At 33.7% G+C, this 27,148-nt stretch overlaps 5 protein-coding genes, 1 long non-coding RNA gene and 1 other non-coding gene across 12 annotated transcripts; 4 read left to right on the top strand and 3 right to left on the bottom strand.

The window, feature by feature from the left end:
• The first annotated feature begins 5,917 nt into the window (after positions 1 to 5,917).
• On the top strand, positions 5,918 to 11,537 carry LOC8262422. Of its 5 annotated transcripts, none has more exons than XM_015717914.3 (3): positions 5,918 to 6,095; positions 7,527 to 8,357; positions 9,305 to 11,537. In XM_015717914.3, the coding sequence occupies exons 2-3, from the start codon at positions 7,527 to 7,529 to the stop codon at positions 11,087 to 11,089; spliced, it is 2,616 nt and encodes an 871-aa protein (XP_015573400.1). In that variant the 5' UTR covers positions 5,918 to 6,095; the 3' UTR covers positions 11,090 to 11,537. The 5 variants fall into 5 exon arrangements, with proteins under 5 accessions (XP_015573400.1, XP_015573398.1, XP_015573397.1 ...); XM_015717912.3 differs by lacking the exon at positions 5,918 to 6,095 and adding an exon at positions 6,203 to 6,321; XM_015717911.3 differs by lacking the exon at positions 5,918 to 6,095 and adding an exon at positions 6,419 to 6,706.
• Positions 11,538 to 11,755: 218 nt separating this feature from the next.
• Positions 11,756 to 14,034, top strand: LOC8262423. The gene is made up of 3 exons (XM_015717797.2): positions 11,756 to 12,357; positions 12,722 to 12,852; positions 13,294 to 14,034. Exons 1-3 carry the CDS (start codon positions 12,195 to 12,197, stop codon positions 13,576 to 13,578), a joined length of 579 nt encoding a protein of 192 aa, XP_015573283.1. The 5' UTR covers positions 11,756 to 12,194; the 3' UTR covers positions 13,579 to 14,034.
• A 248-nt stretch (positions 14,035 to 14,282) lies between these two features.
• Positions 14,283 to 18,564, bottom strand: LOC8262424 (mitochondrial thiamine diphosphate carrier 2). Of its 2 annotated transcripts, XM_002516858.4 has the most exons (7): positions 17,862 to 18,559; positions 17,622 to 17,738; positions 17,373 to 17,484; positions 16,881 to 17,008; positions 16,230 to 16,382; positions 15,461 to 15,610; positions 14,283 to 14,776 (listed from the first exon to the last, which is right to left on the bottom strand). In XM_002516858.4, exons 1-7 carry the CDS (start codon positions 17,976 to 17,978, stop codon positions 14,558 to 14,560), a joined length of 996 nt encoding a protein of 331 aa, XP_002516904.2. In that variant the 5' UTR covers positions 17,979 to 18,559; the 3' UTR covers positions 14,283 to 14,557. The 2 variants fall into 2 exon arrangements, with proteins under 2 accessions (XP_002516904.2, XP_048234917.1); XM_048378960.1 differs by lacking the exon at positions 16,230 to 16,382 and having other exon boundaries at positions 17,862 to 18,564.
• Positions 18,565 to 19,297: 733 nt separating this feature from the next.
• On the bottom strand, positions 19,298 to 20,643 carry LOC112534519. Its single transcript, XR_003078818.2, has 2 exons — positions 20,507 to 20,643; positions 19,298 to 19,828 (listed from the first exon to the last, which is right to left on the bottom strand). It is a non-coding gene; the product is annotated as an uncharacterized LOC112534519 (long non-coding RNA).
• LOC8262425 (protein SRC2) lies at positions 20,535 to 21,615 on the top strand. Its single transcript, XM_025156962.2, has 2 exons — positions 20,535 to 21,059; positions 21,174 to 21,615. Exons 1-2 carry the CDS (start codon positions 20,672 to 20,674, stop codon positions 21,521 to 21,523), a joined length of 738 nt encoding a protein of 245 aa, XP_025012730.1. The 5' UTR covers positions 20,535 to 20,671; the 3' UTR covers positions 21,524 to 21,615.
• Positions 21,616 to 23,914: 2,299 nt separating this feature from the next.
• LOC8262426 (60S ribosome subunit biogenesis protein NIP7 homolog) lies at positions 23,915 to 24,860 on the top strand. Its single transcript, XM_002516860.4, has one exon. The coding sequence runs from the start codon at positions 24,111 to 24,113 to the stop codon at positions 24,672 to 24,674; it is 564 nt and encodes a 187-aa protein (XP_002516906.1). The 5' UTR covers positions 23,915 to 24,110; the 3' UTR covers positions 24,675 to 24,860.
• A 1,433-nt stretch (positions 24,861 to 26,293) lies between these two features.
• Positions 26,294 to 26,364, bottom strand: TRNAG-CCC. Its single transcript has one exon. It is a non-coding gene; the product is annotated as a tRNA-Gly (tRNA).
• Positions 26,365 to 27,148: the final 784 nt, after the last annotated feature.

Below are 27,148 nucleotides of genomic sequence, written 5' to 3'. Positions count from 1 at the left end.
AACTTTTTATCTAGGCATGTATATATACTATATCATATAGGAGAGTGACATGTATATATATATAAATATTTTATCCACACATATTTTATTATTTAAAACTAATGAATATGTATTAATTATCTATTAATTTGGTATATAGATGGGGAGATACACCGGACCCGGACAAAGAAATTAAAAAAAAAAAAAAAAGCTTAGTTGCTGTTGTGGTTATAAATTCATTTATCTAAACATAGAAGAAAGTAAGGATTCATTAGAGTTAAAAGGATTCGAAACCCTAAAATAAAATGAATGGCAGTCCAGCTAGCTTTTGATCCATTCACCGTTGAAGGTTCTTTGGCCGACATTAATGGATTCTGCGATTAAAGAAATATGTAATGGTAGTGGGTGTAACAGTGCGCATGCTTTTGTTTCCTTCTGAGTCGCATCTACGAATAGGATTATATGTAAGAAATAGCAACAAAACCTTGTACGAAACTGAGCTTCTGTCTTTTTTTATTTGATCCTAGAAGTTTGAAACTCACTAGAGAATCTCTTAGTATATACTTTCTATATTACCTCCACTTTCATTCCACCAAGATTCTCTTCTTTGTTAACTCTGATTTCGGGTTTTGAGGGCTTTAATTAATTAAAGCAAAACTTTATAATTGAAGTATCTAAATTATTTCAATAGAATGATAGAGGATTAAGTCAAATTAAACAAAAAATAATTTTTTTTTTTTAAGTTTGATGTGACTAACTCCAAATCCTATTTTGCATTTGAATTGAGGCATTTGATATGAAATTAATTAATTAATTAAGAATGAACTAGAGTAACCTAACTTGTTCTATTCCTGTTAAATAATTAAACACTCAAATGAATTGCTAATTTATTTATATAAATATTCTTTGATGTACCAATATTAATGACAAATCCAGGTTTTATGTATGGTGCCTATATTAGAGACCAACAACAACCTGCATTATTAGCAGTTTAAAATGTTAATAATATATATATATATATTTGAATCCTTTATTATATAAAAGATAAAAATAAAGTCTTTCGGATCTTCTAGGGTAAAAGATATTTTAAATCGAATAATAAGGATCTTTTTATTGTCTTTAATTGGATTCTTTTTCATCAAATGTCAAAAGACTTCCTTCTAAGTAATTCAGATCGACTCCATCATATAATCCAATCTCAAAAGTTAAAACCTAAGTTGAAATAAAAATAAGCTAATTGATTATATCTATAAGAAGGTTCAAAAATTATAAAAAAATGCAATTGGCTTACAATTTTTATTATGATTAGCTTTTAGAAAAGGTTACACTCTGGTATCACATTAGAATTTAAAATTTGACATTGTGTTTGATTGAAATAGATTAAAGAATTTATTTCATTTGAGAAAAATATATGAGAGAGAAAATAAAATGGAATTGTGATAAAATTAAAAAATATATTTCAGTGCTATGAAATATATTGACAAACTATTATGAAATTCATTTAAAATTCTTTCTATTTTGTTATAATTTAGTTTAAATATAATCAATTTTTTATAAATTTAAATAGAAATATAATTTTAAATGAACTTGAATTTCATTCAAAACATAAATTTTAAATTTACAAATAAATTTCATAAACTTTATAGATTTTAATCAAACACAACCTAATTTTTGAAATACATAAATAGAAACGAAATGAATTAATACAATACTGCATATTTTATTACCTTTAAAGCATGGCTTGATAAAATCACTTTAAATTTTTATTCGCATTACATATATTATTATTGAATTTAATTAATTTTTATTACATAGTTCACAGTCATTAAATATCTCATGAATATAAATAAATAAGCGAATAACCTAAAAATAACATCCACCCACAACTATCTTCCCCAATTTGTCCAACTAGTTGATATCATTTGATCAAAATTGAACCTGATTAATAAGGTTGCATGCCCACTCCCCTAGGTTTTGGAGCATTATATTCTGATACATCTAAATGAAGTAGAAGGATCCCATCCCACCAATGAAAGAAAGAGATGGGAGTTTTGATTTTCTAAGATATATTGTACCCTTTTTCATGTGCCACATGTGCAAAAGGTTAGTGGACTCTCCATGTATTAGAATTAACAATACATTATTAATTAATTTAATTATCTCTTATGTATGTATACTAATTGTTTCTTTTAAAAAGCATAACACTTTAGGTTGAACAAAGAATCTACCATTTTTATAATACATGATATGTTGTGGTAGCAGCTCCAAATTCTTCTTATCCAATTTAATTTAGTGGGATCCTGTTAACTGGGTGGGTCTTCACAGATACCATTTAAGGCTTTACTTAATTTGAGTGCATGCAAAACGACACAAGAAAACATAGGATGTATTTGAATATGGAGAAGACTATGCAAGTAAAAATTAGGCAGTGATAGAGAATTGGATAGTCTAATTTCAACTATTTTAACAAATAGGTCCATAACTTTTATTTAAGAGCTAAATAGATCCAAATCTTAAAATAGTATGAACATATCTATCATACTCATTATTTAAGTTATTTAAATAAAATAAAATTTAAATAAATATTAATTTTTAATATTCAATTTAGATTTTTGAATTTTATATATTAAATTTTTTATATTTTATTGAAAGAATCAAAATTAATAATTATTGCCTCTATTTCACGATCACTGTTGATCTTTTCAAATCATCATTAACACTGTTGCCATCAATATCATTAGTTTCAGTTAAATCTTAGATATATTTAAGCTTTAAGTAGAAGTTATGAGTTTGTTTGTTAAATTAGTTAAAAATAGATTTATTTGGCCTGAATTATAAGTTTAGAGAGGAATTTAATCCTTTATTAATATAATTATTTTAGTGCGTGTCTCATTTATATATTAATTTTATATATATTTATTAGTACTTAATATTAAAATATAAAATATTAATATATATACTGTTACTTTCTGTGACATAATTTTTAATGGATAGCTTTAATTTGGTATTGGTGCGTCTACGTGTGTCCATATACACTCGGAGTAATTGAAATTGGGTGGAAGACGAGTCGCTTTTCACAGGTTCAACTTCGACGAAGGAATTGAATGCAGTTGGGTTGGGTCCTAACCCAATAAATGTATTACAGTGAAGCCAATGATAGAAACGTCATTACATTCGGCTGCTTGTTTTAAATAAAACAGCTGCACCATTCACCGTTCATAAGGATCCTGGCTTGGGCTTTCATTTTCCAATTTGGTTTAGAAAATAAATAATAAAAATATCTATATTTTTTTATTTTTATACAAAGAAAATTCTTTTATTTCTACTGTGTAAAGATTTAATTTTTTATTTTTAAAAAATATAATTTTAGTTAATTTTTTTTAGTAAAACAACTAAAATAATCAAAAAAAGGATATTGAAAAATAATTGTACTATATTTAACAAAAAAAGTTTAATGAGAATTTACACAATAAAAATGATATATTTTTTTATTTAATTTAAGAGTATTCCTCTTGCCTTGGATAGGGAATGTATATGTATATACATGGTGCTGCTGATGCAGAATAAGCCCAAATCATTTCATGTTTCAGCGGCTCTGCAATCTTAAGAGAGACATTCAATTACCTAAAGCCCATAAGGATCAATGATCTGGGCCCAGTAAGCATGAACACTGAAACTCTTTAAGGTAATAAATGAAATAATAAATTTAATCAAAGTCTAAACTATGAATGTTTAGTATCCGTAGACGACGATGACAGTAGGTTGATGCGACCGCCTTGACGACTTATAACTATTTTCAGCCGGTCGAAGTAAAAAACATCCGGCGCATAGAATGAATTCGATTGGGACTAGGCCCCAAAGTGAATTCAATTACTTTCCCCTTGTTTCCTTCATTCTTTTAGAGATCGGAGACGACTAACTAAGCTGGTCTTTTTAACTTATTTTTTTCCATTAATGTCACCGTTTCTCCAATATGCATTAAAATTTTTAAAATAATATTTTACTATTCGTAAAATTTTTAATAATTTGATTTATTAGAAAATATTCCATTTGGTCATGGTTTGAAGGCAAAAATGAATGGTTGTTGATTATTTAACTAAAATTTACTAATCAGTGTCAGTTAAAATAGATTTTGTTGCATTTATATGTATGACTATGACCACCTAATTAATCAATGGCGGCCAGCATGATGATGTGGTTGACTATACTTGCCTCATTTCTTTTCTAATTTATATTTATATTTGTCTTTCTCTAATTAAAATAAATAAATAAAGACTTGCCTCAGTTAAATAAATATACGAAGAACGACGATTGCGCAATTTTAATAGAAAATTAAATTATATGGTCCGAAGGAGAATTTAGAGAGATTTGAGGCTTGATTTTTTTATTATTATATTTTATTTATAAATATTAAATAATTTAATGTTTATAGTATGAGATATTAACTTTATGATACCATGGATAACGTCTATTAATGATGTGTATCATAATAAATAAAGCATGTACTGCTATTAATTAATTAAAAGACTTGTTTTCTTGATAACTTTTTGGCCAGTTGTTGACACTTTTTAATAATGAACGATAACATTTTCTTGTACATATTTATTATTTTGAAAAGGTGTTTTATGCTGCATTATTAGAGTGGAAGATTTTACTTTAATTTATAATTAAATTATTTTTACAATGAATTTAGTGGAATACCCATAAAATTGAGCTAAAAAGTTCAAGTCTAATATAAAATTATAGTTTATTTATTTGCTCATGACATGGATTCGAACCCTATTTTTAATTTTTTTAGCCTTTTTAGTTTTATAATATTATATATTTTTATTAACACCAATAGCCATCTAGTCAAGACTTATTTTTAATAAGTCAAGTTTTTAGTGTATTTTTGTGCCACCTAATATTATTATTTTTTTACTATAGATACGACTGTTTAAAAAAAAAATATATACTGATTTGGAAATTAAGAAATGAAATAAAATAATATGGTAAGTGGTCTGCTCAACCAATAATGTATATAATTAACATTTGCCCAAAAATAAAACAATTATTATTTCTCAGTTAAACAAATATTTACTTATGAATCTAATTTTCATGGCTTTAGGTTTTAAGTTTTTAAACCCTAATTTCTTGACCTGTGTGTCTGGAAAATTTTCAATTTCTAAATATAATTTGATTGGAAAAGGAATTAATTGAGCCAAATCTGATATTTATTTTAATTTATAAACAAACAAATCCACTGAAAAAGCCATTTTCATTCTTACTCTCACCCACCGCGAGTGAGACGTCCGCAGGCAGCAATTATCTCATTTGGCTTTAAGAGAAGTTTCGATACGATGCTTCTACTTTTATATCTCTGCAACCCACCACATCTGCCAATGATATTGCACACCTTTGGGTTTTGACAACTTATCATATCATCTTGAACAGGGAATCTCCCTCCCTCGCTGTAAGTAAATGTATAGTTGTAAATTGTAAACTCAGCTGCTTATTTGTTCATATCTTGTTGCCTTGATCATCTGATATTAGAAAAGATCAAAACTTTTAATTTTTTAATTTTAATAATTTTAGATATATCTACGATAGTAAAGGTTTTTTCTAAACAACCCACAGAATAAACAAAAATTTGCCCAAAATTACCGTTTTGTATCTAAAAGGCGCAAGAAATTTTCATCTGTCCCACGTGGTGAGTAGCTATTGGAACAATAACTAGACCTACGGTAGGTCCTTTCACATGGATGCTCAACTCAAAGAGAGGCATCTTATTTAAAAAGCCAGGTGTGAAGTAGTACGAGCAACTCTATATCACCACGAGTTAGTAAGGCGCGTAGAAACATATCATTTTCGTCCTTGTAAACGGACCAGTCTCGACTTTCTCTCTCTCTCTCTCTCTATAAAAATAAACACCAACAAAATCAACCGAAAAAACATTTTTTCTTTTCTTTTTTCTCTTTCTTTGTCTCGTATAATATTTTCTCTCTCTCTCTCTACAAAGCAGCGCCAGCGAGCAAGAGAGAACCTTGGCTCTCTATTTACTCTTCACATATATATGATATATATGTGTAAAAAAATTGAATCTTTATAGCCATGAAAGTTCAGCTCTTTTAATACAGGTACTTCTTCCTCTCTCTCTCAATATTTTCTTTTAAAAATGTGTTGTGTTGTGTATGTGTTTCTCTCTCTCTCTCTCTCTCTTAAACTGTGTGTATTTAAGAAAAAAAAGGGTCACGTTTTGTTTATTTCTAATCTAAAAACTTGTAAACAAGTATACCCATTTTCTAAAGTTGGTTTTTTGGCACTTGGGTTTTGACGGGTTTCGTGTTTTATCAAATGGAGGAGGTAATAATATATATATATATATATATATATATAGTAAAAGAAAAATTCATTTCTTTTCTTTCTTGATATTAATTATTATTGTTATTTATCTTTTGTTGCTTGTTGTATATTGGGATTTTAATGGTGTGTACTGTTTGTGGGTTTGGTTAACGGTTTTTATATATAGCACTGTAAATAATAATAATAATAAAAAAGGATGATTTAGTTTTGGATCATCTTGGAATTTTCAAAATATAAGTTCCTTTTGTTTTCTTAACTTTGAACGTTCTTGTTTCGGTTTGGGGAGCTTAGTAATGTGCTTAATGGGTTATTGTATTTGGACAGATAGTTCCACTTCTTCTTCTTCTTCTTTTATTTTTCTCGCTGTCAAATGGATCTGGAGTTGGTAAGTTTGAGTTCCGATAGCTACTCTGCCTCTGCTTTTTGTGGGGTTGGTGTTTTTGATGATTAATCTTTTAGCATGTCGAATTTGCTTAGAATTACATTTTCAACTTTCTTTAAAGAAAATTGTTACCTTTCACTAGGAATTAAATACTGTTTTTTTTTTTTTTGTTACTAAATAGTAGTAGTGAAAATTTATTCTTTTCACCGATTTAAATTTAATTATTTTTTATTATATTTTATTTGTTATTATTATTATTATTATTTTAAAAAGTTTATAGCCTCATATTTTTTTTAAATTTTTTATTAGCTCAAGTAGACTTTAGCAGAATTTATTACGAGAGATAAGCAATCTTTCACCTGGAATAACTGAATTTTCGTATGTTTCCAGAAAAGGTTGATTACAAATGGATGATTTCATAGACAAGATCACCATTATCTTTTCAGAAATGGAAAATTCTGTGGGCAGCTTGGAATAAAGTTGTTAGTTGTAGCAGATTGGAATTTTAGTTTAACAGGAACGGATATTTCTGTGAATTTGAGAACTCTTGGTTTCTTTCATTGTGTTTCGCTTCATTTTTTATGTATCTTAGTTTGAAAACATGAATCAACCACAATCCTGTTTGTTTAAGTGCCAAACTATAAACTCGAAATTTTATTAAAGAAAAAGAAAAAGAAAAGAAGGAAATGTTATTTAATATTTAAAATATTTGTGAAGACCATGTTAAATCAACTCTTTGGTTACAATGCAGGTGAGGTTTCTGCATGTTCTGTTATCTTTTAAATGCAAATAATCATATTCATTTCTTCAAATCCCTTTGCAGATGGATGTTGCTCAAGAGAATCAAGATTGGAATTGCACTGAGGATGAGTTTGCCGAGGAATCATTGTATCCAGAGGCTCTTGGTATAAGTGATGGCTTTAGAGATCCTGAGCTGCTTCCTCGCATTGGAGAACAGTACCAGGTTGAGATTCCACCTCTAATGGCGAAGTCAAAATACCTCTGTTTCAGGGAGAACCTCTTCCCCAATACTTATGAACACTTTTTAATGGGATTGCCCATATCACTAATGTGGATCAAGGACGAAGTTGGAAACATTAAAAATGAACCAAAAGAATTTCCTGGTGATTTGAATAGCTGGCCAACTGGAAAAGAACTCATAAAACATGAAGGCATTAGAGACTTGCATATCTTTCCCAAGTGCGAGTTGGAAGTCAAGACTCAGCCTATGGACATTACACTACATGGTGTGACAGAAGTCAGAGTACCTGCAAACTTAGATTTGCAAGAAGAAAGACAGACTTACATGCATCAGCAGCATGGAGGCAAAGACTACTTCATAGTTCCTGGATCAGCGGGCGGCACATGGAGTGGTTTAGAGGAGGCCAGTTTTCTTCTTGGTTTATACATTTTTGGAAAGAATCTTGTGCAAGTAAAGAAATTTGTTGATAGCAAAAAGATGGGAGATATACTTTCATTCTATTATGGAAAATTTTATAGGTCTGAAAGTTACAATAGATGGTCAGAATGTCGAAAAATGAGAAGTAGGAGATGTATATATGGACAAAGGATTTTTACAGGATCTACTCAACAAGAACTGCTGTCTCGCCTGTTTTTACATGTATCAGAGGAATGCCAAAATACTTTGACAGAGGTATTTATAGAGTATTTCTGCATGCTCTGTAATTTCTGAAGCTATGATCTTCAAATGCGGATGCAATGGTTAAATATACTACTCATGTATAGAAACACATAGAAGCACATATGCATAAAGCAATCGGTTTAGACAGTATACTGACCACTTCTTTTCAAGTTTTATGTTAGAGATTTATTATAATTCTGTCTATTGGCTTCTTCTAGCCTTACCAGTTGCAAAGCAGTCATCTATAATTATTCTCATAATGTGTGTTATTTGCATACAGTCGTACATTTATCTAACAGATTCAGTGGAAAAAACTGAATGGTGTCTTTCAACTTTTATGCCTTGGTTTTATGTATAGACTGGTCTCGCTTGATGAAATCCTTGATTTTGTTGGATCTGAAGACTCAAGAGTGTGCCTATCTAGTTAAAGAAAATGACCTTTTTCTTTTCCTCGAGGATATTCTTTGATACAAAGTGGATCTTGGAATGATAAAATGGAAATGGAATTTCTGTTTTGAATTTAGAATAAAAAGTTCTTAACTAAAAATGAGGATATCTCTCCTTTAAGATAAAATTGCTTGTATTAATTTTAACCATTTTCTTTTCTTTGGTGATTACTTGTTTGAAAAATCATATGGGGTGGTTTTATGTTGGTCTTTTCTTCATGGTTGCTTTGATGAACCACCGACAATTTCATTTAGCTGTTGACATGAAGCTTTTTGAATTCTCTTTGTTGAAATTTCTCCCAGAATGGTCATTTTTGGCATAAAACCAAGGATATTTAGTTGTAGTAGAGAGTGTGTCTGCCATTTTTGTTTTGGACACGATTATCCCTGCGCAAAAATTGCTATACTTGTTATTGTGCCTGTCATCAGTGCAGCAGAAACTGTTATTTTTATTAGTTCATGATCAAGTCATTATATCTTTCCATTTCACTGTTTAATCTGATCTGTTGGTAGGTTGCTAAGAAATTTGGAGAGGGAAATATGTTACTTGAAGAATATGTTTTCACTTTAAAGTCAACGGTTGGACTGAACGCCCTTGTTGAGGCTGTGGGAATTGGGAAAAGGAAGCAAGACCTCACAGGCATGGCCTTAGAGCCTCTAAGGTCCAATCAAGTTGCTGCTGTCCGTCCAGAAATACCGGTTGGCAAAGCTTGCTCCATCCTGACACCTTTAGAAATTATCAACTTCTTAACTGGAGGTTATCGGTTAAGCAAAGCTCGATCAAATGACATTTTCTGGGAAGCTGTTTGGCCTCGTTTACTTGCAAGGGGGTGGCATTCCGAGCAGACTAATGATCATGGTTTTCCTGTTGGTTCCAGGCATTCTCTGGTCTTTCTAATCCCTGGGGTCAAAAAATTTTCGAGAAGGAAACTAGTTAAAGGAAACCACTATTTTGATTCTGTCAGTGATGTCCTGAATAAAGTTGCTTCAGATCCAGGTCTTCTCGAGCTCAACATTGGAGAAGATAAAGGCTGTGATGACAAGGAAGAAAACGGGTGGGCCAACGAGAAAATTTTGGACCAAGGGGAGTTTTCTGATCAGCAACGCCATTGTTATCTCAAGCCACGAACTCCAAGCCGGAGTAAAGAAGTCATGAAGTTTACTGTTGTTGATACAAGTCTGGCTACTGGGGAAACCAATAGAGTGAGAGAACTGAGAAGCCTGGCAATTGAATTGATGAACGTTTCCACCTCCAGAAGTGATTCTGAAGAAAGTGATGAAGATCCTTTTCAGGATACAAGAAATGTATCTGATTCCTCTGCTAACTTGTGTTCTGATCGGAATAAGACTGATATATTGAAATCCTCAAAAATCAATGAAGATAAGAGAGACTCTTCTCCTGACAGGGCCAATTTCGAAATTAATGCTTTAGAGCATAGTTCGCCTATAATTGGTTCAAATTTCACCAAAAAAATCCCCAAGGAACAGAAAGCTGGCAAGTATGATGACATGCGACCAACGAAGTCTATCAAAGGTCATGCAATCAAGAAAACAAAACCTGGGGATATGAATTTTTTAGCTCCTGTTGCAAAGCGAAGACGAAGGGTAGCTGCTTGTAACAAAGCAGCAAAAGTTTGCAATAAAATTGATTCCATGTTAAGACAAGATGAGGTCATCTGTACTTCAAGCTATCCTCTTATGGAAGAGAAAGTTTCTTCTTGTCTGGATCCATATCAGGTGAAGATATCATCCGCCAGCTCTTCATCCAGGGGCAGCCCTAATATTACCGATGAATGCACTCTCAGTCTCAGTAGCAACTCATCGGTTGCTGAACATACTAACGAGAATTATCAGTCCCGGACATTGATTGACTTGAATATCTCTTTCCCTCAAGATGCTGAGACTGAACCTTTAATAATGGAAATGACAGAAAGAGTGCATGATCAAGCAAGTGAACAACCAGAGGATTCTGGCATGCTGAAAACCTCCACCTCAATATGTAATTCTAGTTACGAGCAAGCTCCTAGCATGAATTCCCGTAGACAAAGTACCAGAAACCGACCACTGACCACTAAAGCTCTGGAAGCTCTTGCTTTTGGATTCTTAAGCATAAAGCAGAAGCGGAGGGATAGAGAAGATTATGCGACGGGGAACTCACTATCAAGGCCTTCAAGACGCGCTCGAAGTAGGATGAGAATCACTGAAAACTTTGCTGCTGGGGTCATAGATTCCAAAGGAGATGAGAAGGCAAATGGGGTTTGTAAAGGTAATGGTAACATTTTCAGCATTCAGGGGTAGAGTAGGGTAGGGGGCTTCTATTCTTGTGCCTCAAGATTGATCGGATGCTGATTATACCAATCTTACAGCGAAGGACGAAACTCTTAGAATCTTTTTATATGCTTAGGAGGAATGAGCACTTTTTGGCTGCTCAAAAGTATCTGTAAATTGAGTTGTCTAGCAGTTTATTTTGTGCTTCCAACTAATGCAGCGTACATTTCTTCAAGTTGTAACTTCCTTAGAGCAATGATGGCGGCGGACTTCTACAAAGGTTCATGCGAGGTACTCCTCATCAGTGGAACATCATCATCATAATATTAGTTGCTTACCAGGCTAATGTATTTTATAATGGTCGGTCATGGCCTTTTAATAGAAGCTAGTTCATCAATTCATGGTGGAACCTGACTGATACATATGATTTCCTTTTTATTTTCATTTGAATCAATTTTAATGAGCACAAGTTTTTGTACTTCTTTCCTTCCTGTATTTTCCTTTTGTTACCAGTATTACCATAAAATCAGTATTCTTTATATTAAAAAAAAGTAGAGTCATTGTATTAGTAAATTAGACCATGAATCAGGGGTCTCATTGTCCAAATATAAATGATATTTTCAAGTCACTTTTTAAGGGGATTACTGGTAATTTTGAGTAAAAGATGTTGGAAGACTGGATTCAGATCTAAATTCGTTCTCTTTGTTACACTGGATTATGAAAGTAAATCATGATTCTGCTCTTGAACGGAAGGATGCATACTTCTTTAATGCAATGCAATGGAATATGACATCACCAATTTCAGAGCTTATCAGTGACTATAAGAATTGCCAAAATATTCAAGAAGTGAGAGGTGGATGTGTCCTTGTATAGACCAAACCACGTGGCAACTAATTTTGTGCCCCTTTCTCCAAAAACCGGCGTGTGTTCTCCATGTACACAGACCTGAAACCTTCTTTTCTTCTTCTCACTGCTAAAACTTCCATGACCACAACAACAAGAGTCCATTAATCCGTACATTTTATTTGCACCCGTTTAGAAGAAAAAGAGAAGCTAATTCGTCGCAAACCAAATAAACAATTTTTTTGTAGCAGTTAAAAAAGGACCAAAGGTTAAAGCTATTAAAATAAAAGAAATGGGTCAGGCATTTCGTCGAGCATCTGGCAGAATTGGAACCACCAACCCGTCTCCAACTCCAAAGACCGTAAGTGACCGCCGGCCTCCGCTAAGAACCAACGATAACGTAGAGATCTCGAGAACAGCCGGCCAATACAACAATCAGGACAATCTTGATTCTGGTTAGTGATTCTACTCGATTCAAGAATTTCCTTTTTATCTTTATTTGGTTTCATTTCATGAGGGGAAAAATGAAAAAGATTTAAACTTTGGAGTTCATTGCTAAGAAACCTATTCATTGCTCATACCATCTTGTTAATTAATTTATTTTATTAAAGTCAACACGTTCCTTTAATTCTTTACACCCACCCACCACCCCCCCACACACACACACACACACATATTTTAAGTGAGAAAGCGAGCTAGCCTTTAGTGGTGATCAAATGTAGTTTTCTTTTTTTCTTTCTTTGTAAATGTCATTCTAGTGTATATGAGATGGGAATTAGTAACTTCAAATACTTTCGGAATTTGTTGTTGATGGTTTAGGTAAAGATGGTGGCTCAAGAGTTAATGTTGATAATGTCCTTGAAGAGAGAGATCCACAATTTGATGCAATGCTTAGTCAAATGGTTGGTAGAATTAAAACAAAACCTGGAGGCAAAGATGAGATGGCTGAGGTTAGTTTTTTGAAATCTGTACTTTTATGCTACTCCTGAAGTTTATCGTGAACGACCACCGTTATTTATCATTGCTAGAAATTATCGTAAGGAGTCCATCCTTCTGCAGCTTTGATGGGCATGGAGTTAAGACACAATTTAAGGAGAATGAATACAGGAAATGACAAACGATGCATGTTCATGCGTTTGTAATACTAAAGAGATTGCTTATTTGAATAGCTGATATGATAATTATTAGGTGTAATTGGATAAAGCCATATGCCAAAGAACATACAAGCATGTCAAAATTATAACTTGTTGAAGTTTTTGATTGAAGGTTCCACCTGATGTATCTTTTGAACTACTAATTTTTCCTCTTATGTGAGGCTTTTTTAAGGGAATGGTGCCGTATTACTCACTTCCCGGTAACCTATTGAAATGTCTTCAAATTTTTGTTAACAGGCAGCTGTGGTAGAAAGGTACAATAGGCCCATGCCAAAGCTACGAAACACAACTCTTGATTCCGCGAGGTATGAGGAAAGACCTGCTCCTCCAGGGACTTTGAATGTGGCACAGCTGCGCCAAATCATGCTTTTGCATCAAGGAAAAGCTGATGGTCAGAATGCGCCGATAGATATCCATCAGATTGCCGAGAAGTTTCGCCTTGAAGTTGCTCAGGTTCAGCAGATATTGGAGTTTGTATCACTGCCTCCAGAGGAAAGCAACAAACAGAAAGATTATCAGTGATGACAGGCTTCCATTTGTGCATTACTAACCTGATATTCCGCTGAATAAGGGAGAGTTGATACTGCAATTAAAAATTGTCACCGAGGCAGGTAGAATTTTGTATCCGTCGTGGACAAAGACCTCTGTGTTCGAACGTTTGTATGATAACCGGTTACATTTGGTCGGGGTTTCAGTATGTAGCAAGTGAGGTTGACTTTGTTGGTACCCATTGAGGCGGTTCTTGTTTGAACATAGAGTAGGGAAATATCTTCCCTAGAATGAAAATGTTAATTTTCTGTCATAGAAATCAATCAGTCAATGCTCGTGAGCGCAGAAATTGGCTACTGCTAGCATCATTTTAGATTTAGCCGTTGTACGTTTTAGAGCATCGACACTTTTTTGGATATTTCAGTACCTGAGGGGCTTCCCGAGGGAAAATTATGCGGTTGAATAGAGTTCGGTCCAAATAACTGAATATTGGGAACTGTTTTTCATCCGACAAAATCATCAGGACAACTACTGAAATAAGCAAAAACCCACCAGTAATACCAATTACTTCAGAATACATGGTTTTCCGTAAAAGACAATTTCCAGTCATGGCGTCCGATTAGAGAGACCAGCCAAGTAGGTATCCTTCACCAAACCATTTCCACCAAATTTTTGCTTTTAGCGGTACATATAAACAATCATTTGGATTGCGTGTCCATCAGAGGGATCTCAATGAATTGGATTTGTAGAAAAATATAATTTATTTTCAATTTCAGAAAGACCTATAAAAAAATTTTCCCAATGAGCTCTAAATCTATATTGTTCTCATCGCCTTGCTCTACAATTAACAACGTATATAATGGTTGACTGACTAAGTCAAGGGAGATACATGTGATCCCCATATTCTTCTATGTGGGCCTTCTAAGGTTACAAGAAAAAGAATGAAATGACCCCAAAAATTAACAATACAAATAGCAAATGGCAAACCAAAAAACAAAAATTTACTGTAAGGTCAAGTTAAAATAGACTCTAGCCAGTCTGATGTAAATTCATAAGCTACAAATGTTACAGCACCAGCTGGTGCAGCCTTGATGGTGGACGGCAGAATTCCCTTGTAAAGACCTGCCCAGCCCTCTGCCTGTAAGATTCGTCGCAGGGCATCAGCCATATTCCTGTAAGCCCGGTGCTCAACTCGAGCACCATACTTTGGATGCCTCTGCAGTCCTTCAATCTGCAATAGCCAAAAACAACAACAGAGAGGATCTTATTCAGTGATGAGATTTGTTACAAGTCAATAAAGTAAAAGTTTTGCTGCAGAATGTCTTAGACCAAACTTATTGAAATTCTCGGTTTCCTCAACTAACAAAGAGACCTTGCTGGAACTTCCACATATGAAATTGAGCACAAATTTGCAAAGCAATAGCCCATTCTTTCTTGAAAAGAGATGGCCAATTGATTTAGCATCAAGACATGAGATGACTCCATGAACCTCCCCCCCAACTTCATAAGTTAGTAATTGAAGTTAGCATCAAAGCAAAGGAAAACTTTTATTGAGCAAATGGTTCTTTGATTTTGGTTCTCAGCTGAGACACAAGCCAAACCTATACTTGTACCTATCTGGAAACAGTTCAAAGAAGCAGTCTAGTCTGCGCAGCCGAATTGTGTTAATAACTATCAACATATTTTAGAATTGCCAGAATAATTATTCAGCATTACCAATTTCCCACTGATGAAGGTACCAATTCCTAAATGTTGCAGCTAATTCACATCATATACCAAACTATTACCAGATTGACATTCAGCTCACTATCTGACACAGTCCAATGATTTCTAACATAACATCCACCATACCAAGAATCTGTAACATTTACAGCAAAATCATGCTAATAGTACTTCAAGAATTTCAGAGATATACCTGGAACCTTTTCTTTACCACATCAAGAGGATGACAGACAAGTTTGGCACATGTCCCAGCAGCTAATCCACAAACAAAAAGCTGAAAGCTTGAAGGACTGTTATCAATGTAGGTTGAGCTTGTACTAGAAGACCTGCGACAGTTCCAGGCCTAGAATAGATACAGCAAAGTATCAGTTCAAAATTACTCGGTATTATAAGCAAAGGGCACAGAAGGCAGTCCAATATAACTCGGCATGTATAAGCAGAAAGTAGAAGGAAACAGCCACCAACATACGCATGGGAAAATGCAACATCATCATATCTTTCTTTTAAAAGACTCTTAGGAGCAAAAAGTTCACGCAGGCAGAGGAATGTATTTCATTGCAATGCTTAACTACTTGGCTAGACAAAAATCAAAGTCTGAGTACTTATGACTAGCCAATGTAAATATTTGAGTATGGTACAGCATCTCTTATGCCATTTTAAAAATGACTGTCTGCAGAAAACACTCTAGAACAGCAGTCTTTTAAAGGAAAAGAGAAAATTGTCTGAACATATCTCAATTTCTACTAATTTGTAAATAACCAGCTTTTTAAGACGTGTGAATAAGAAAAAATTAAAGAGATGAACATATAAGCAAATTAAATATGTTATATTCACTGTTTCAACCTATACAATCAATGTCTTGAGAGCATGAAGTTCTAAAATTCTTATGAATTCCTTATTGTAAACAACATTAAGCATGCTTAGAGAAGAGATATGACTTGAAAGCAGTATATAAATGATACCATCATCCAGCGTTTAAAGGTGTCATAGGTGCCAAACTGAAGGCCAGCATATGGGACAATCTCAACAAGAGTTGGTGATAATCCAGCATATAAGCCTTTGAAGCCACGAGTTCTAATGATATCAATGAACGCATATCTCATTGTTGGATAGACCTAAATGATGAAAATCATTAGCAAAACATAGGAGAGAACTTAAAAGCTAGGTTCAGAAAAGTGCAATCTTGGAAAAGAAAAGCATAAATGAAGGCAAATGTACGTGTGAAATGGCAAAAACTGAAATGCAGACATCCAATCTGTGAATAATTGCTCCCAGGAAGAAAGTGTTACGGTCCAAGGTCGTTCAAAAGGATATGATGTCTGGTGGCTCACTTTAAAAGCAAGATTTCAATTTTCCAATGATTCCCAGCTACTATGATGCTGTGAAACATTTTTGCAATTAGGATTTATAAAGAGTACTCAGACTATGCGAAGAGTTGCAATAAAGAGATCATATATTCATCCACACTAACTTGATAAGTGCAAAAGTTAAAAGAAAAGCCAAAGAAGTAATGATTCTGCAAAACGCAATTCATGGAAAACCTTATAAAAACATTGAGTAGGTATCTGAAACACCAAGTGAGCACATTACGGTACAAATCCATGTTTTTATACCTTAGGTTCACCCTGTGAAGCTAAAATGGTTCTTAGAAGATCAAATGGGTATGATCCAACTGTAGCTGCACACCCTGCTAATGCTCCACTAATATAAGAGAGGTAAGGACTCAATTGAATGTGATTCTCTGCATCAAATCAAAGAATCTATGGTATAAGTAGCAAATGCAGGTTTGAAAGTACAACAGCTCATTTTAAATGAACCAGTAGAGCATCTCTACTAAACAAGTGAAAGAGACATTCAGCTTGTTACTCCTAACATGAATTAGGGAATACTGTGGCATACCAGAAAATATCTCTAGTAAAACTTAAGCAATTAAAGAGGTGAGACTTTTTTTTCTGCTGATGTATTGTATTTCCTCTACAATTACTGATTAAGTCAATAATCAAAGAAAAGGGAACAACCTAATCTAACATTTTATAAATCTTTTTCTTCACATGCAAAAGTATCCCATACAATTTATATGGATATTACAGAGTTCATCACAATACCTGACTTTGAAGAACCAGCAGCAACAGTTTTCAACTTGTGCAACACAGTAAACTGTATGGCAGTGTATGGCATAACCATGAGTAAAGCTGGGACATTGCCACGCCAAAAACCCTAAAAGCAGCAGCATTCTTGGATCAAATATCAAACTATGCAGAATGGTTTTTGTGTATGTTATCGTAAACAGAAGCAGATAATCCAAGACAAAAACATTAGGCCAGAAAAGAAATGAGCATTATGATAAATTATACCGGCAAACCTTCCTCTCTAAAAATATCCTTAGCTGCTTGTAACATTCCAGTGTACTTTGATTGTCCAATCATATTTCCACGAACCAATGCCCATGATGATGTGGGCTCCAGTTGCACCTGTGCCATTGAAGTGAAAAAGAAAAAAATAAACAAACAAAGAAAATGAAACAAAAAATGTTTCCTTTTCTAAACTAAATTGAATGGTAAAGATAAATAAATAATTTAAAGAAAGATAGAGACCTGGAATCTGATCTTAATAACATCAAGAGGAGAAGTAACGGTACGCGATATAGCACCAGAGATTGCTCCAGCAGTTGTATCAATCAGTGCTCGTTTTATTTGACCTGGCTCTCCCATTTTTGCCAGATAAACTGCGCCGTTCTAACCCCTATAACCTGATCCCCAATCTAGGACTTTTTTTTTTTTTTATCCAAAGCAAAATCAAGTTAGACCATCATTTGACTGGATTGAGAAAGCTCGAAACAAATGAAATTAGGGTTTCGCCAAAAACAACAAATTTGTGAGGATATAGAAATATATTTATAGAGAGAGAGAGAGAGAGAGATTAGATTATGAAATTATGGCCGCCATTGATTTTTTTTCTCTTTATTGAACAATTTATGTTTGTTAACTTAAAAGGATTCTCTTTTTGACGCTGTAGTTGATTAGATATAGCGGCGACTTGTCGTCGTTTATACCAGGGAGACAAATAGAGAGATTTTGGATGGTGGTAATTAATTTAGGATCTTCTTATTACATTACAGAAGACAGACGAATGTCTAAAAAGAAGAGTGTTACTGTTGCTCGCTTGATAGTTATATCGTCTTCATGACTGAACAATATCATTCCCTTCCCGGGTCAAATCATTGATCCATTTCACTGTCCTTTCCATTTCCTTTTCTTTTCTTTTGTTGAGAATTTGTGTAAGAGTGAAATTGGCATATATTTGTAAACTTTAGTTTGTTTCTTTTTGGCAGTTGTTTTATAACTAAAAAGAAAATATCAATTCTAAGACTTTTTTCTTTTATTTGTTTTGAGCAGACAATTGTGAGACTTAGACAAAGTATAAAACCAGAAATAATTGTAGTAATAAGCACTTGTATCATAAAGTTGTTAGTTTTAACCCATGTTTTGGAAAATAAGAAATGTTTAGCCTTGAAAAATATTTTATTTTTTTCTCTTTTATTTGTCTCCCTCATTGTTGTATAGAAGAAAGATTTTCTTTCAAAAAAAGCAAAAATACATTTTTTTTGTTTCTTTTTCTGAAAATATATAAATACATTTATAAGGATAAGTTTGTAATTTAAAATAATAAATAGTGAAATTTTCCATTCAATCTTCACTTCCCATTTGAGGAAAAAACTGAAGGGACGAAAATAAATTTATTTCTTTTATGTTTTTATCTCTTTGCATTAGTTTGAGTATTCATATAATAATTTAATGCAATTTTAATATATTATTATCTATTCACCTTCGATCTAAATGGTTTTCTTTTAAAAAATCAAATTGAGCGAATTTAATGGTGATATCACAAGTAGTTAATTTATCGACAGAAAGACTGACTATACGGTGAATTGCTCACCTCTTAGATTAACAATCTTCTTTTTGTGAAAAAAGAAAAATAAATTACAATAATTAAAATAAATTTCAAGTAAAGGAACCCAAAATTAATATAATTTAAATTTTAAGAGTATAATAATTATAAAATTTCTTTTTGTGATTTTGCATTGTCTTAGGATACAAAAAGTTTCACTTTTAGAATAAATTTCTTGAGTAACTAAAATCAAAACACTAATAGATCCAACTCGGGCTATATGACATGATTATGTTGATGAAGGGGTAGAATCCTTTGTCACAGTACCAGGATTTACATTACATATGGGCACTAATTATTCTACTGAATTAGTGTCCGAAGCACCTGGCCAGCAGCAGCAGCAGCTTCTTCAACAGGATCCATAAAAAACCATCTCTAAAGAAGCCACTGGCGGATGGAGGAGAATTTACAAAGGCCAAGCATAGGGGCAATCTGCATGTAAATGTTATGCTAAGCGGGGATAAAAGTAACATTGAAGAACAATTGGCAGTTAACTGTATCATCCAAGAGGCCACTGGTGATGATCCAAGTGGTATTCAATGCAACCCATGATGATACAGTTCCTTTGCCTCCGTGACTCCCGCACTCTTACTGGAAGAGCAGTGACAGGTATCTGCAAGATGAGAAAGAGAAGCAATGCTCAAACTGTAGACGTCCTTACTGCAATTTTAAACTTCTCATAAGGTGCAACAGTATTCTTGCTGACTTGATCACTTTCTTAGGATATGAGCTATGCTATAGTACACAAAATTGTTATAGGATATGTAGTTTACATACACAGAAACTTAGCAAACATGTTACCTTCCTTTCATTTCTGAAATTACATATAGGAAGAGTTATATTTTGCGCAGTGGAGACAGAATGCTAGTTTCTACAGGGAGCCTATTATTTCAACAGAATTACGACAACATATTATAGAGCAGATTCGGATAGTCGGTATATGGATAGATTTTTCAAATGAAATAGCTTATAAAAGGTTCAGAAATACATATAAAAAGGTTTAATCTTGTTCTGACTTGATGACTTTGCCTATGTATAACTTCTATTTATCTTTCTGTAATTTTATATTATGAAGAAGATGAATATTGAGGCACCCCTTGATTTAACGCAAGAAAAATAATGTATATGATGCCTAAGGTCAACATACAAGAATCTCCATTGCCATTATAAACTTGGTCCAAGTTTTAGTTGATTATCAATCTGGGGGTTTCCTATTATTTTCTTAGTCTTGACTCTATCAACCATAGTTAAGAATTTGATAACTACAACCTATTTATTTAACCATGATTACCTCTCTGTACCAAAAGTCACAGCTCATGGTCGTTGACGTCAGTTTTAGGTGTATTTGCTCTCTTAAGATGTAATCAACACCCAACTTGATAATCTCTCCAGGTCTCTAGTCTTAATCAAACCCACCATATTCTCTCCTCCTCCCTTTCTACAGCCCTGTCCTAAAATGGAGCAAAGGACTCTAGAGATCAAACTTATCTCTGCTAAGGACTTAAAAGATGTCAATCTCTTCTCTAAAATGGATGTCTATGCTGTACTTTCAATCTCAGGCGATTCACAGCAACCAAAGCAGAAGACTAAGACGCCCGTAGACCATGATGGTGGTATCAATCCCACATGGAACTTTCCTGCCAAGTTTATAATCATTGAGACTCCAGCGCAGCAGAACCGTTTGAATCTTGATATCAAGTTGCGCTGTGAGCGTGCCTTAGGTGACAAGGATGTCGGTGAAGTCCACGTTCCTATCAAAGAGTTACTGGATTCAATAAATGGGGATGGGAATTCTATGCAGTTTGTTAATTATCAGGTCAGGAAACCATCAGGAAAATCGAAAGGTGAGTTGAGTTTTTCTTTTAAGTTTAGTGATAAAATTGTCGCTTCAGGATCTGAGAAAGCAAGTGACAAGGTAGACCAACCTATCACTGCATATCCTGTTGTTGCTCCTGCAGTTGGTCCTAGTGCAGCTGTAGCAGCACCTTATGGGGGACCTGGTGGCCCATATCCACCACCCCCAATGGCTGCAGGTTATGCTTATCCACCTCCACCATCATATGCTGGATACCCTCCACCTCCTCCTCCAGGTTATGGCTATCCACCACCGCCACCAGGTTATGGATACCCACCAGCACAACCAGGATATGGGTACCCACCGCCAGTACAGCAACAACAACCAAAGAAGAGCAAGTTTGGGTTGGGATTGGGAGCTGGATTGCTAGGAGGAGCAATCGGTGGGCTTTTGATTGGAGATATGGTGTCTGATGCTGCAGGTTTTGATGATGCCGGTGGATTTGATTTTTGATTTCTTTTTATTTTCTTAGGTGTATCTGTACTTATCTTTACTGAAAGCTAATTTCTGGTTTATAATAATGTTTGAGTCTTGACTTTTCAGAATATGGATTTTTTTTAAACTCTTTGGATGAATCTACATATGATCTCATGCTTAATTGATCTAAAAGCTGCAAACTTTTATGTTTAATATATATACATATGTACATATGTATTTTAATACCTTTTTTTGTGTGTGTCTTATGGCTTATGCAATAACTGTATATTCCAAAGTGATCACTTTTGAGTTGTGAAGAATTCAACTGCTATGGCTTTACGGGGCTGTATGTTCTGTTTATATTAACTAGAATAATATTTAACTCATCTTTCCATCGCATCAACTGAAATCTCTTTATCAGTTATCTTTCTCCATCCTCATATGTCACTCCATTCTGATTTTTGGGTCACAATCACAAGCCATATTGATTGCCAATTGAGATTCTGTTCATGGTTTCAATAGGCTTGTTTTCTTGCTAGAAGTGAGAAGATTATAGGTGAAACAGATTTTGTTAGCATTCACAATCAACATTAATATGATTAAGTTTAAAAATCCAAGCAATGACAGGAAACCTTGTAGTATTGTGAAGTAATATACAATATAATTGAGACTGCAACCGTACAAGAAAACATATAAAATGCTAGTATGTATTAACCAGACTTATTTATGTACGTAGACAGGGTCATCCAAGCTGTCTCATTGCTGTACATAGGCAGGGTCATCCAAGCTGTTTCATTGCTGATGTCTTGATGATGATTTTGGCCTCAGTTTACGTCTGATAATCCCTAGACAGAATCAGCCAATTTTGCAACTTAACTCTTCTCAGTGAAAAATGCCAAATTAATATTAATTATGCATTTTACATAACATTTTTGTAATATCTCACCTTTCTGGAGTCAGAACATCTGTAAATGCCGACAAAGTAGCATGAATCTGAGCAGAGAAAGACATATCAAGAAGATAGATACATCATACAAGATGCTTGTTGCTTGTTAAACTATACCAGGAAGGTCTCAAGTCCAATTAAGCAGACACTTTCTCTTTTTATATGTATTGATTTTAGGACTAGCTTTTCCTTAACTAATAGGCATGTTAATCAAGATTTATAGATTCACAGTCCACTGCCGCAGCGCATGTGTTGTTTTGCCCTTGAATATGAGCTTGTGCCGATTGACGCAGCGGCCGGAGCCCATAAGCAACGACCTTATTTATCACTGAACTTGTGCCACCAAGCAATCATTCTTTCGAGTTCTATTTGTGAACAAGCTTGCAAATATCTAATTCTCTGTTGCAGCCATTTTGTGAAATTCCAGGACTTGAAAATGATGATGGCAACACCCTCTTTGGTAAGATCTTAAGATTGTTGAAATGTTTAATAACACATTCAGATAATCTGAGCAAGCACATATATGTGTGTCTAAACCAAGTTATGAAATTTCCTCAATTTGTTTGAATGATAATGTGGCATGTGGCATGGCTATAATCAAAGGCAATTAACAAGCACACATTGGCAAACAAGCACAAGGAAATGGGGACTGATAATCTCCCTCGATCCAGTAACTGTAACGAATCCGCCATAGTTGAGCAGTGGATCTAAGTATAAGCTCACCAATTCAATAGTCCCATAAGTGCAGTGAAAGTCATTAAGACTGAACATGAAAGACTAGGAAAATTTATACATGTGCACGAAGAAAGATTGTCCAAATTGCAAATGTCTTGCTGGAGATTACTATACCATATTCCATTTATTGTTTACCTCATGGATTACTAGTTTCAAAATCCATATGTTATTCAAAATAAATTATATTATATCTATGTTAAAAATAATAAAATTTATTATTAATTTACTATTTGAGAATTTAATTTTCTTTTATTTTATATATAATATATAATTTGATTATTTCTTTCACATCAAACAAACAGTACCATTAAATATCTCACCATTGGACTAAAACCTAATAATTTATATAATTAACATACTATATATAGTTGAAATATACTTTAAATTTAAAATAAATAATTGAAATTATATTAATAATTTAATATGTAATAAAACAAACTCAATTATTTAAAACTAATATAATAGATTGATTGTTTCATTCTTTTAAGAGAAGTATGTGTTTATTTTTTTTGTTCAATTTTATATGGCATATAAATCCATTTAAAAGTTTATCTATTGTGATGGTTTAATAAAAATAGTGCAGTATACTCTCACCATCTTCATGTAATCTTGGCGATTTTAGCCTTTATAAAATCTAAAATCTATCTATTGAAAAAAAATAATTTATATAAATAGATTTGCGTTTGCATTTGCATTTGCCTGAATGCCATAGTTAAATATATAGGGCTTTCCCCAAAAAGAAAAGAAAAAGCCTGAGACGAGTTATTCAGGCCTGCGGGCTTAGACTCCAAGCTCATTCCAGCCTAAAGGGTCAAAGTTCCTTCCTTCTTTCAAACTAGGGTTTTATATTAAATTCAGCGTCTCTCTAAAACCCTAAACAAGGGCAAAAGCTTACGAAAGTGGCATTGATTTCTTCTCTAATCGTCACAAACAAGCAAAAAGATGAGAACTTTAGACGAGGCTGAAATGAATGCTGTTTTCAAAAAGCTCTATGCTTTCACTGGCAGTAATCTAAAGAACATAGTCGATAACCCGTCTCACGAAGGACCTGACTCGAGCCCAGGTCGGTACTGCTTCAGGCTCCACAAAAACCGGGTATACTATGTGAGTGAATCTTTAGTGAAGCGAGCAACAAATATAAGCCGCAAGAATTTAGCTTCACTTGGTACTTGCATAGGCAAATTCACACATGGGGGTAGCTTTCATTTAACAATTCAAGCATTGAATTTATTGGCTGCTAATGCTAAACATAAAGTTTGGCTAAAACCCACATCAGAAATGTCGTTTTTGTATGGGAATCATGTTTTGAAAGGTGGGTTGGGAAGGATTACTGATACTATTTCAAAAAATGATGGGGTGGTTGTGTTTTCTATGTCTGATGTGCCTTTAGGGTTTGGATCTGCTGCAAGGTCGACTCAGGAATGCAGGAAATTGGATCCTAATGGAATTGTTGTTCATCATCAGGCTGATATCGGTGAATATCTGAGAATGGAAGATGAACTTTGAGAGAGAGAGAGAGAAGGTCCTTTGGGGGGCGGGGGTTTAGAGGGTCCTTTGGGGATGTGTTGTTGTTGGTTTGTAGAGACATGCTAGTTAATGTGTAAGTGTCTTATATTTAACTTTTAAGTAATATGAGGTTTTGTATGATTTTTATGGGAATTTAATCAAATGTGCTTTCATGTACTTGTTTGATTGTTGTTGTGGTTCAATTGTTCTAGTTGTTTGCTTAATTGATAAACAATTGAATGGATCGCAAATTGACAAGTGCATCAGCCATGCTTTGCCTCGAGTTGTCCCTGGTTTTAATAGTAATTTGATATCTCTGTTTTGTCTCTCAAGTTCTCAAGTGCATCATTTTTTTTTTTAATTATCATAGGTAGGAGATGATTGGTTATCTATTTGTCTGTGATTCTTTAATTCAGAGATATGTGCGATAATATGGTTGTTTGTAAACATTTACATTTGCATCATTAGCATGGTTGCAGCTTCTTTAAGCTCATAATTTGCTCCCCTTTTTATCATGTATTTTACATTATTTGGTTGCTACCAGTGCTATTGTTATTATTTACTCAAGATAGCACGATCTTTATTCATGGGTTGGGACTGGTTCAGCTATTTTGCGCCACTTGTATGCAGTCTGGTTGGATCTCTCTGAATGGTTTGAAATTGGAACTCAAGTTTCCATGTTGCTTATCTTCTTAAATAATCTTTTGTAGATTAAAGGTTTTGACATTCACAATTACCGTTTTGATATAAGATTGAGAGAATGATAGTATCAGGATGTTTTATGGCTTTGTGTTAGAACATAAAAGAAGACAAAGTTGACATTATAAAGTAACATAGTGTTCTAGACTAGATGAGAGTGAGGAAGCTGTTATGTTACTAAAATGTATTGGTTTAAAAACTAAAGAGTCTCATGATGCTATGTAGCAGGAGGAATGTGATGTATGTGCCTTGAGGCTACTGAAAAGTGAAAACATCAGATGATGACAGGATATGATGTTTCAGTTTTATGGCACCCCTGAAGGTTGTGATTCCTGCAACTGGATCTTAAATTTCATATGCTTACCAGAATGCATTAATGGTAGAATATACTCCATTTCAAGTATGCTAGGGGATTTGAAGTCTTTCTTTACTTTTTATATGCGATGCTGTATGTTTGATAGTCTCTTTTGAACTGTCCAAGTGAGTTCTTGGTTTTTGAGTTTTTTCGTTGGTTGTGCTTACTGCAATTATATTTTAGTCCTACATATGTAGATGTGAAGCTTGAACTGTTTATCGTCAATAGCACATCAGCTGAAGCGCTAGACATGCATTAGAATTGTGTTTCATGTTAATTGTGCCTGTTGGCTTTTAATTTGAGAGATATACTAGTTGGTTGAACTGAGGAGAGAATGCAGCCTCTACTACAAGAGAGAAGAAACTATGTAATTGTATTACAAACCTCAGTCACTATTATGTGAGTGAATAAGGAATGGCAGTTGATATTCTCACCTTTTCCATATGAATTTGGATCTTTTTAAACCAAAAATAAAAAAGTAAAGAAATATGATTGTAGTAAAGATCTATGAGGAAAAAAGACTTACAGCAAGCGTACAGCTTTAATAGATGGAGGTCACTAGAAATGCGCATCCGGGGAATCGAACCCCGGTCAGTACCGTGGGAGGGTACTATGATACCACTACACCAGATGCGCTGCTTGGGCTATCTCATCATTTAATCACTTCTTTACAAAACTCTACGACTTTCAATTGAGTATCCATTTCCATTCTTTCCTGCTAGGATTGGAAATCCTGTAAAAATACTTTGAATCATTGTCATTTGACAAAGACTTGTTCTAAAAAAGTCTAGACATTTCGAATTGTTTGTTGAGATGGACAAAAAAGTCAAGAAAGAATTATTCCAATATTGGATCTTGGAGATACTTTTTATTTCAATGGGACAAAGAAGCCCATTTTGTTCAAAGAAAGATTGGGCCTAGCAACTCTCATGGTGCCTAATTAAAATTTGTAAAGGGAGAATGAAGATAAATTAAAGATAGGGGAATTATAAGCTTAAAAATAATACAGTATTTGTTATCGCATGCATTTCAGTTAAGATTTGCATATAAAAAATTATGGATTCTAACTAATTAAATTTGACAAAATTATTTTATAATATATATATATTTTTGTCTTAAAAGAATAAAATAGGTTCGTGTCAATTAGAAATTGGGAACTTTAAAACCGTAAAAATATGAGTTTGTATTTGGAGATACGATTTCCTTAGTTCCGTATACGAAATCATCCAAATTCAACCATTTCATTCGATACCCCCAAAAGAGAAAAAAAAAGAGTTTAATAGTAAAGGAAGAGAATACAAGAGGAAGTGGACGAAGAAGCTTCAAAAGCAAACCATGGGTAAGTTAAGTTAATTAATTAGCATTTTGCATTTGATGTATGATGTAATGATTCGCATGTATAAAAATGCCTAATTACATT

Source organism: Ricinus communis, chromosome 9 (assembly GCF_019578655.1).
Source record: "Ricinus communis isolate WT05 ecotype wild-type chromosome 9, ASM1957865v1, whole genome shotgun sequence".
NCBI classification, from domain to species: Eukaryota; Viridiplantae; Streptophyta; class Magnoliopsida; order Malpighiales; family Euphorbiaceae; genus Ricinus; species Ricinus communis.
Note: the sequence above shows the minus strand (reverse complement) of the source record. Positions and strands in the feature narration are given on the sequence as shown.